The sequence below is a fragment of the Spodoptera frugiperda genome, chromosome 10 (assembly GCF_023101765.2).
Source record: "Spodoptera frugiperda isolate SF20-4 chromosome 10, AGI-APGP_CSIRO_Sfru_2.0, whole genome shotgun sequence".
In the NCBI taxonomy this organism is placed as follows: Eukaryota; Metazoa; Arthropoda; class Insecta; order Lepidoptera; family Noctuidae; genus Spodoptera; species Spodoptera frugiperda.
This window is the reverse complement of record NC_064221.1, coordinates 8,432,464-8,443,189: the sequence shown is the minus strand read 5'-3', so window position 1 is coordinate 8,443,189 and position 10,726 is coordinate 8,432,464. Positions and strand designations below refer to the sequence as shown.

Genomic DNA, 10,726 nt, shown 5'->3' with positions numbered 1-10,726 from the left:
AATCATAATCTTTTTGATGGCATAAAATATACCAGTTACTTCTCCCGCCTTGGGTGAGGCGAGATCCGAGTGTTACTCTTACTGACTAAAAACCATTCCGTTCCTTTTGCAATGAGCCAGAGCCCATCTTAAAATCAGTCTATAGCACCAATCTTCTATGCTCTGATGGAATATACTTTATAGGGATTAGCTTAGCCCGCGGCTTCCCATGCGTTCCCATTCAAAGTTCATATATTATAAACTATCCACTTGAATCACTCTATTAAAAAAATACTGCATCAAAATGCACTGACTGCACCGTTGGCGCGGTGACTGGGCAACTGGCTCCGCGCAACCTGTAGCCGATTCCCGCACGGAGCAACTCTTTGTGTGATCAACAAATTGATTTTCACTCGGATCTGAGTGTCATGTGTATGTGAACTTGTGTTTGTTAAGCGCACCCACGACACAGGAGAAAATCCTAGTATAAGGGCAACGTTGAAAAATAATTGGATCTGTAGTTTTTTTTTTAAAGATTTATTCATACACAGGAACATACATGAAAGTGAATTCGTTTGATACTATTTATTATAGGGAATTAGGACAAAAAGAAATAAAACAAAAATGCCAGTTTTAGAAGATTTACTTATCATAATAAATAACCAGCTTAGTTTACAAAAGCATTATTTTTTTACATATTTTTTTCATCGTTTTATTAAAAAATATCGTTTCATCTCGAGTGTAACGTACTTTATTGCCGGTTTACGTGTTTTATGATTTTCATTTAATAATAATAATTAAGAAATATATTTTTACTTCGTCCATTTTCGACTTTTTACAGAGTACCCATAATTTTGGCTACATCAACGATTTTTCTAACATTAATAGGATCGTCAACATAGGAATTTATATAAAAAAAAATATTGGAAACCGCCATATTACTCGTTCGACACTTATAAAAAAGACTAGTCGAGTACAACATTATTTAAAACTATATTTTTATACATACATGTGTTCCATCCATTAAGGCGTAACGATTTAAAAAAGAAAATTACAAATTTTGTAAAAAAGAAAACAACTTACACAATGTAATTTTTGAGTATAAGTACTTATACCTATCTTAAAATTTAATGATACTAAAGAGTAACTTATTTTTTAGTCATTAAGGTTTCAAATTGCTTGTTTTTGTTTCCGAAATATAAAATCGAATGTTACGTCAAAATGGAGGGATTTTCTATACTTGGTGTGCTTAAGGCCTAATTTAACGCCCATACAAAAAGTGGGTAGACAGAAGTCTTTAACACAAGTACAAATATTGGAAGAGAATTTTGTATGAAATAATACAACTAGTGTTCTCACACATTTGATATCATAAAAACATTACATTAATTTGGTCATAATTTTGAAACGTCTTGACAAAAGGCGACCTACTCAAAGTAAGGATCTGTACACTAATAACCATACTCAGTCATTTAATGGTTACTTAACCCAGTCCTTAGCTATCGTTTTTAATACTAAGCAATGATTTAAGTAATCATTAAATGTCTCTGAGTATGACAGATTTTATTTCAGTATTTTCTATCAAATAAGTTTGAGAAGTTTAACTATTTTATTTTAAGTAATTCGTCACAGTAGTGTATTATTGACATTACTTTGAGTAAGCCGCTCGACATAACTGTCAAACTAACCAACCAACTAGATCAACTAAAGTTAGTGGCCAGTGTTTTACGATTAATTTTGAAAATAGAACACTTTAGAACGGTTTACAATGATTTTAATGAAACAATCAGTCTATTTAATATAGCCATTCAAAATTACTAAAAGTTTGGAGCAATCTTGTCTTTGAAATTTAAAAAAAAAAAGAATAACATGGAAATAAGGTTGGCTAAATACGTTAAAATTTCCCAAAACGAAAATAATTATAATATTAAGAGCCTGTTTCACCATTTATAGACAAGTTTACGTTAGTTTTAATGACAGAAGACTTAGTACTAGTTTATTTTACGTTTAACGAGATCGAAACGAGAGCGCGTTCGGCACTTTAATTGGTTGGTTCATTCGCACCGGCCAATCAGAGCGCCGAACGCGCTCACGTTTCGATTTCGTTCAACGTAAAGCAAACTCGTACTAAGGGTACAGATAATTTGACGTTTCTTCTAAATGACATATGTCAATTAACAAAAACTTATTTGATACCGTAAGACGGAGTGAATAGATATTAGCAAATATTTTTCTAGTATCTATTCATTTCGTTTTGCTGTACAAGGGAAAAAGGCTCTTAATATAATAATGAAAAGTTACATTATTAATATACCAACAATTCCAATTTAATGATATGCCCTTATTTCATACAAAACGTGAGAATATTTAGAATTTCGAACGCGATTCCATTATAGACACGACACTACAAGACATATAGTTTGCATACGACACGACATATCGACTCACGACATAAGACATACGACGAAATAGCAGTGCTAATTTTTTGTAAAATTTTCCATTGACTCACATACAATTTTTTTGTAAAAATATTATGTAGAACACACATGTGTATGTATAGTATACTCGAATAGTGTCATAATTAAAAATCTATTATGTTTTATTGTCATATTAACTTTGAAATTACATTTTTTGTTATATTTTTTTATCGCATAGTCATAAAAAGTATTGTAAATAAAACAATCAACAGTACTCTGAATACAAGTTTACTATACGTGGAACGAAAACGAAACGAGCATTATCAGCGCTCAGATTGTTTGGTTTATTCACACTCGCCAATCAGAACGCCGAAAACGCTCGTTTCGTTTTCGTTCAACGTAAAGCAAACTCGTACTGAGGGTACAGGGCAAATCCAAAAGCATGAAAATCCACAGAAATTGTCAGCAAAAGTAAAAATAAAATGTACTTTAATGTACACAAATCTAATTTATATTACGACACAAGTTAAGAAAGTTAAGTTAGAAAGATTTGGACATATTTTTTGTATGTTTTATTTCTTATTATAACACTATCCGAGCGCTACCACATAGATCCCTAAGCCAAGATAAATCTAATTGGTGTTTCTATACACTCTAGACACCTGGAGTACTATAAATAGTATTAAATAAATGTTGCTGGTAAAGGCCGAACGTTATTTAGCGGGAAAAAACAAACACTCGGGAATTGATGCTATAAAAAGGCTGCCCGGTCGTACTCGAAGCACAAAGTTCTAAAACGTTCGGCCTTTACAGCAACATTTATTTAATACTATTTATAGTACTCCAGGTGTCTAGATACACTTATTGCGATGCGACACATCCAAACTATTAAAAAAAACAATGATCCGAGAAAGCGTTTAACGCAAAAATCACGTGACGTCATCAATTTTCCAATAAAATAATAATGACCAATTATTATTTATTTAATAAAACAAAGAAATAACAAAATGCGAATACAACAAACAAAGCACTGAGATCGCGACAAAAAATGAACAAAAAAAAATATTATTGTTTTTTTTTGAACACGCAACACACAGCCCGCGGATGTGACGTGATTCTGCATAGTTTGGACCGTGGTTTAGATGGGGAGGGAGACTCAAAAGTATTTATGGACACTATGGGAATTAAATAACACTACAGAAAAGGAATTGCCTGACTGGTTTGATTTAATGAAATTTTTTTTGATCCTGTCCATACAATTTGTAACGGCGAGTACAGTACAGTATTTATTGGGAATTAATTGGAAGATTTTTTATAATATTGTACAGTCAAAGCTGCCAAAGAAATGTCATAAACGTCAATTGAATAGAGAAATCAATGTATCAGCGTTGTGTTAAGCGCATTACGCATTTATTGAAAGCGATTTTATTCATTACTAATTCAAAATTGAAGTTTTTAATTAAATACAGTGCTAAGATATACACTATAAGTCTGTCTGTCCAGTCATAATGTGAAGTCGAAACCACGGCCCAATGAAAACAAATTTCATATCTACCTACATTTTGGGAGATTAACATATTCTTCAATGATACATAAAAAATAATTTATTTCACATCAACACATACCCATTAAATTAAACAACACGTACCAAGCAAGTTTTCATTCATTAGAAAAGGACGCACGATCATTTTAGATAACGAATACCTACTTTCCTTATTTCAACCGTAAGTCAACAAGTATAAGGTTGATATTACAACGTTACTTTATAAAAATGGATTAAGAATTATCTCTTAATGTTTAAAGTTCTCCGTTTGGTTGTAAAAAATAATTTATTTTTAAATTTTTTTATTGTATGTGATGTATTTTTGGTTAAAATTACGTTTTTAATCTGCTAATCCACTTAAATCTAATCTCAATTGTAGTTTTTTTCATAAGACTTGTCAACAAGTACTATAAAATTTTAGGCCGAAAATATAATAGTATGAAAATGGCCTTAAAACATGAACGAAAATCGAGACTAATCTAGGTAACGAGAGACTAAGGCATAGGTCACACTTGATAGAAATTCGGACGCGAAATACAAAACTAACGCAAGGGGGAAGGGGGAGGGGGAGTAGAGGGGGAAGGGGTAGGGGGATTATTTAAAAGTCAACTAATACCTAACTATGACGTCATTATCTTTAACCATTTAAGGCTTAAGAGATTAATTTTAAAACTTAAAACAATTCTTGTAGGATAAGGGTAAACGAACAGACAATTCACTTAAGTAATAGTAAGCGACCAGCGCTTCTACAATTTCCTAAAAACCAAAGAAATTACAAGTACATTTGGGGGGATTGGGCTACCGATAACCTCACTCTCATGATGAAACAACAAAGTTTGAGTTAAGATCTTAAATAAAATTTCCGTAAGTGTGACCTACACCTAATGGACAATCTCAATAACCTAAAGACAGTAGAGATGTGGTTACTAGACACCAAATTTTAATACAAGAATCTTCATATGTATCAAAATACCAATCTTTAGTAGCCAAATCTAGCCAAATAGGTTATTGAAACAGCCCTTTATATTAATAATATTCGTAGAATTATTTTTACAACCGCACAGATCTAAACACAGCCAAGTGGTAGTACATAATTTGAAAAAACTACATTAATTTAGATTTTATTTTCAACGATCACGCTTATTATCTCTATTAACTAACTACATATTTTGATACCTAACTTGGGTAAGCTAGGCCCTAAAGTTAGGGATAGTTTAGGTATTGGTCTGAAGTCGACAGTACGGAAACTACAGTTATCACTCTAGTGCGAGTTTCTTTTACGTTTACGTAATTGAAACGTCACAGACTTACAGCATTTAAGCACTCTGATTGGTTGGTCAACTTTCAGCAGCCAATCAGAAAACTGAACGTCATGAATGTGTCAATCGCGTTTACGTAAAACAAACTCGCACTAGATACTAAGATAGCGGTAACGTAGCTTAAGATCTGATTGACCAATCACTGTAGCTATCAAACATTGAATGACCAATCGTTTGTCTCTAGCTAATTCATTGGTCAAACAGAACTCGTAACAGTAGTGCCACAGTGATGACAACCACCTAGTGATGACAACGATCTAATACTACATTACCGCCATCTATTGATGACAACTATAGTTATTTATTGAGGTTATAAAAATACATTGTAGTTTCTATTGTTCTGTATTTCTTTTTCTGTAAATCGACCCCTAAATAACAATCTCTATAGACTTCTTAGCGTATAACAATATTTTAATTTTATATACTTTTCTATATAATTACGATAAAAATGTACAAGACTTAATTTTTATACTTATAGTAAATGATTATGAGTTTTAGTCAACTCGAATGACGTTAAGTAATCGATTGGTATAATCGATTTGTCATAGAATTGACTCTAAACGGATTTTAGAATATATTTACCTACACTAGACATTATACGCTAAAAATATTGTCATAAATAAGGATTGTTCAAGGCTTTTTGTTCCATGTCTTTTGTAGTCTGCCACGATTCCCGGGCCGAACATAATAAAACCGAATTTATCAAAAAAAATAAGTGAAATAGTAAGGAATTTGAATTTGAAATTATTCTCGGTTCTTGCAAACCGCTATTACATGGGACTCATAACATAAACTGTCTAAAATACTGCTAATGAATATGAGTCCCAAGCGTACCTCGAAACAAGTCGAGTTCCCTCGTCAAACAGTTACGAAAAGTAAACTGCTAAACATAATTATGTAAATAATTTGGGTTAAATGGCGTTTAATATTTAACTTTTTGATAGTCTGTCGGTTAAAGACCAATACCTAAAAGCGTGATCGTGTATAAACATTTACCTTTTACTGTAGTACTTCGCTTGGTAGCATTCATACAACTTAATTCTTACCAGTCAGGCATCCGTCGCTATACTTTCTTGTGTGACAACTGGCTCTACTGACTCTTTCTTCTCTTCTTCTCTCACTTCTTCAACTTTTTCTTTCTCTTCTCTACTCTCAGAAGGTTTAGAGTCGGTGGAGATTGAGCTTGAGGTTAGACTGTTCGGTTGAGATGACTCTTTGCTCTGTGGTTCCTGAGAACTGCGATTTTCTGGCTGTTTTTCTTTTGAATCTGTGAAATAGAAGAAGGAAATTAGATACTTAAATAGAGGGGGGATAGTTTAAGGGTGTTTCGAAACACTTTTGCTATGAATTGTGTATTTGATGCGCGAATTTTGATAACTAAGTCGCTTTTATTAAACAATAGTTTAACACCCGAATACTAAAATGCTACTCTTTAAGTTGTACTTAAATATCGTGCTATCTCTGTCATTTTATAAAGAATTGGTAGCGACAGAACTAGTCTTGAGAGCGTCTTAAAACTGAGTAGAGTTTGAGTGAGTATTTGTACATAAGTTTTTCAAACACACCCCTACAATGTGTATGAGTACATGATATCTTATTCTACAACAATCTATAAATAATATCTAAAACTATATGAAATACGCTATCACATGAAAAATACACGTACATGATGATTAAAATTACATTTAATTTCCTTCCTACCCTATCTACAATGAACTACAGAAAGAAACAATATACTAACAGTAAAATAAAAATAGATTCAACTTAAAATGGGATCTTCTATCCCGAAGTAATTCTTCCGTAAGCCGCCACCAAACTATTTCTATTGCATGCGAGAGTGCAGCCACGCTTGCAACGATAACTTCGCCCAGAGCAAATCTTTACCAGAGAAATTATATTAAAGAGTTTTAGGGAATACCGTAATTAATATAAGCTAAGTACGACACGTTTGATTAAAGAATTAGGATTCTTTTCCACCCGAGATGTGCTATGTGCTATGTAGCTTTGCGAAGAAGATGCACAACTTGAGTATGCGATATATCGACAGTAGGGCCTACCTATCCATAACACACATCCATTGCACGCATCTTTCCATATGAAATACATAGCTTAGCTGAGTCCGTTTCCACCAGTGCTGAGCTATGTGTGGCAATGAATATGATTGTTTTGAAGATTTGAAGCCAAAGGGATCCACACCCAGCAAACATTTTTGTCATATAATCAAACATTTATATGACTTTGAGTCGTATTAAAGTTATTTTACAGTAGTTTTTATAACTCTTCGTCGTGTACTGGTGCCTTATCTGACCGAATAGTCATATACAGTTTTAGTCGTATTATAATGTCATATAGACGTAATTACGACTTTTTTATACAATCGTCGTATAATAGTGTCTACGACGACATCTTTATAACTTACATACACAACTGTTTCGTCGTGTAAACGTTTTCGTAGTATAAACGTCGTAATACTGTCAATTTTGTCATATAATTACCTTTTACACGACTGCTATACGGACAATTGTTGTTTAAACGTAGTATTAGTAACCATTACATATAAGTCGAATATTAGTCTTAAGAACGACTTCTATACGTCCTAAAGTATCACAAACATGATAATACGACTGCTATATAATTAATAGTCATGTTAAAGGTTTATAATAACCTTGTATACCACTTCCACCATTTTTAAATCAAATTTATAATATTTATTTACAATGAACTCGCAGCTTATTGGTCGGGAAGTTATATAGTTGTCATATAACGCAGTCACATAGTAAATTATTCATAAAAATATGTGATAACATTAAAATTTTGAAGGCGCTTTAAAAATTTGTTAAAGACTAACCTCACATTAATCAGTAAACTTGATTGCCCAATGGTTTACAACTGATGGAATGGTTTTATCACCTCAAATAACAAGAAAAAAAAATACAAAATAAAAACAGCTGTCAAAAACACTACTCCATTAAAATAATATTTTATAATATTCGTTCTTAATATAATCTTTAAACGACGAATACATGCCGCAACAGCTACCATTACACGACATGTAGTCAAATCGCCGACGCGTATATGACTACTATGCGACTAACTAGGTGTTTTATATGACTGTTATACGAAACTCTTAGCGCCTTAAGTTATATAAAATGGGCCCAAATGCCGTCGAGTAAACGTCCTTATGACGTTTATACGATTATACTAAATAACATTAAGTTGTTACCAAAACGTCTACTCGACGTCTTAAATGTTTGTTGGGCAGCAACGTAGCAAAGCGCATCTTTGATGGAAAAGCACCGAGCAGACTGCTCGGGTCATTTCATAGCTGGATCAAAATAGCTTATTGTTAACCAAAACGGCTTATTAACGACCAAGATTGCTTACTGACAGTAACCTTTAGGGTTTATTAACTACAAAAAGAGCTTTATGACAATAGATTGAATATAAAGCTACGACTCACCAGCCCCGTGTGTCGCTGGCCACGGTTTCCTCACGAACATGTTCTCCACGATCCTGTCTATGTTGTCCTTCTCAGACGAATTCGCTGGCCTGCTGCAAGACAAAGTTATTAATATGTAATAAAATATATTAAAGATCGCTTATTTTATCCTGTCGAACTGCTAAAACTTTTGACAGCTCTACTGGAGTAACATCGAATAACATCTATTTTTCGCAGGATTTAAAAATACCTGATCAAATGTCACCATGGTTACCATTTTGACTGGTAAAGCGCTTTTGACATATCAAGAATTCTGGGGTGTCCTATGTTAGCGTATGAATATACATCATTAGGTTATAAAGTTACGGATGGCACTTCCACTCCTCACTGTTCAGAGCTTTCCGTGGCCAATCTTTATCGTAGTGGGGCCAAGTTCGTCCCGCCATGTTCTTTAGAAGATAGAGATAGAAAGCAAGTATAATTTAGTATAATTAACTTACCTGTCGGCATGGTGCGGGCTGACGATGGGTATGGCGGCGGTGGGGCGTCGCTGCGCGCGCGCACTGTGCGCCGCCTCCTGTTCCGCGCAGTTGTAGTACGTTACTCCTCCCGCCTGGACAAATATCATGTTTATTAAGTTTTATTATGTCACTAGTAACAAGTTGGGATTTAAATCGTTATATTCCAGCGACAAATTTAATTTGACCAAAGTTAGAAGTATCGAATTAAACTTAAGTACGAATTTAACTGTAGCTTTACAACGTTTTACACGTCGTGAGTCGCGCAAATAATGCTGTTCATTAATAAGAGCGACCAACGTGGCTTGAAACTAGTCGAGTTATCTTTTCAAACAGTTATGTAAGACAGTGAAACACAAAATCGTAAATATAACAATATAGTTAGTTACTATACATACAAAAACTATTTTTTTTCTTTTGACAAAAATCCGGAAACCATTTTTGGACTTGTTAATTTAGCTCATTATATATAATACTTACATAATTATGGTGCGGCGTGTATATTTGGTGTTGGTACGTGGCGTGAGGCGGGGCGTGGGGCGCGTGGGGTGGGGCGTGAGGCGGGGCGTGGGGGGCGTGAGGCGGAGCGTGGGGGGCGTGCGGCGGGGGGTGAGTGCCCGCCGGGAACATCGCGCCACCGAACACTGCGCCACTGTTGCTTTGCTGGAAACAAATAGATTCATTGAATTATTACACTGTCTACTAAAAAAAAAAGACCGTCTACTAACATTACATGGAACTTATACAATGTGATAGGCGTGGGACTTCTAACCCGTTAAGGCTGAGTACTACATCTAATTTTATCGACAAAAAAAGTAATATGGGGGGTTGAACCCCTAATTAAAAATATTGAAAATAAAAAACCCGACTGCGTTTCTTTATAATATTAAAATGAAAAAACCCTAAAACAAGAAAGTCATCGTAAAATTTAAGCAGTCGGGACCCATTCTAAATATAAAGACTTTGTGAGGGCATATACGGCTGGCTTTTAGAATGGGTCCCGACTGCTTAAATTTTACGATGACTTTCTTGTTTTAGGGTTTTTTCATTTTAATATTATAAAGAAACGCAGTCGGGTTTTTTAGTTTTTTAAATTAACTTTTTTTATTTTATTTTTTTTAGTTTTATTATTTTTGTATTTTGATATATCTAGTGTCACTCTCACAGTAAATACGAATCAAACGACACCTATCAAGCGGAAATCCATCGAGTCGTTCAGGCTAGAGAGTGAGAAATATTCGAATTTGGCGCCAAAAATCCGCCATTTTGTTTTTTTATTATTTAGATATATCCAGTGTCATTCTCACAGTAAATACGAATCTAACGACACCTCTCAAGCCAAAATCCATCAAGCCGTTTAGGCTAGAGAGTGAGAAATATTCGAATTTGGCGCCAAAAATCCGCCATTTTCTTTTTTTATTATTTTGATATATCCAGTGTCACTCTCACAGTAAATACGAATCTAACGACACCTCTCAAGTCAAAATCCATCAAGCCGTTTAGGCTCCAGA

The 10,726-nt window shown here is 34.0% G+C and overlaps 1 protein-coding gene across 3 annotated transcripts in view; it reads right to left on the bottom strand.

Moving 5' to 3' along the window:
* Positions 1–5,607: 5,607 nt before the first annotated feature.
* The window catches only part of LOC118277188 (protein CASC3), a 29,260-nt gene continuing 24,141 nt past the window's right edge, over positions 5,608–10,726 (bottom strand). For 2 of the 3 annotated variants that reach the window (XM_050696526.1, XM_050696528.1), the window contains 4 exons: positions 9,696–9,878; positions 9,198–9,310; positions 8,719–8,810; positions 5,608–6,525 (listed from right to left, as the gene is read on the bottom strand). In XM_050696526.1, the coding sequence (XP_050552483.1) occupies positions 6,308–6,525; positions 8,719–8,810; positions 9,198–9,310; positions 9,696–9,878 (606 nt within the window). In that variant the 3' untranslated portion in view covers positions 5,608–6,307. The remainder of the gene's footprint in view (positions 6,526–8,718; positions 8,811–9,197; positions 9,311–9,695; positions 9,879–10,726) is intronic. The other variant, XM_050696527.1, reaches the window with a different exon arrangement.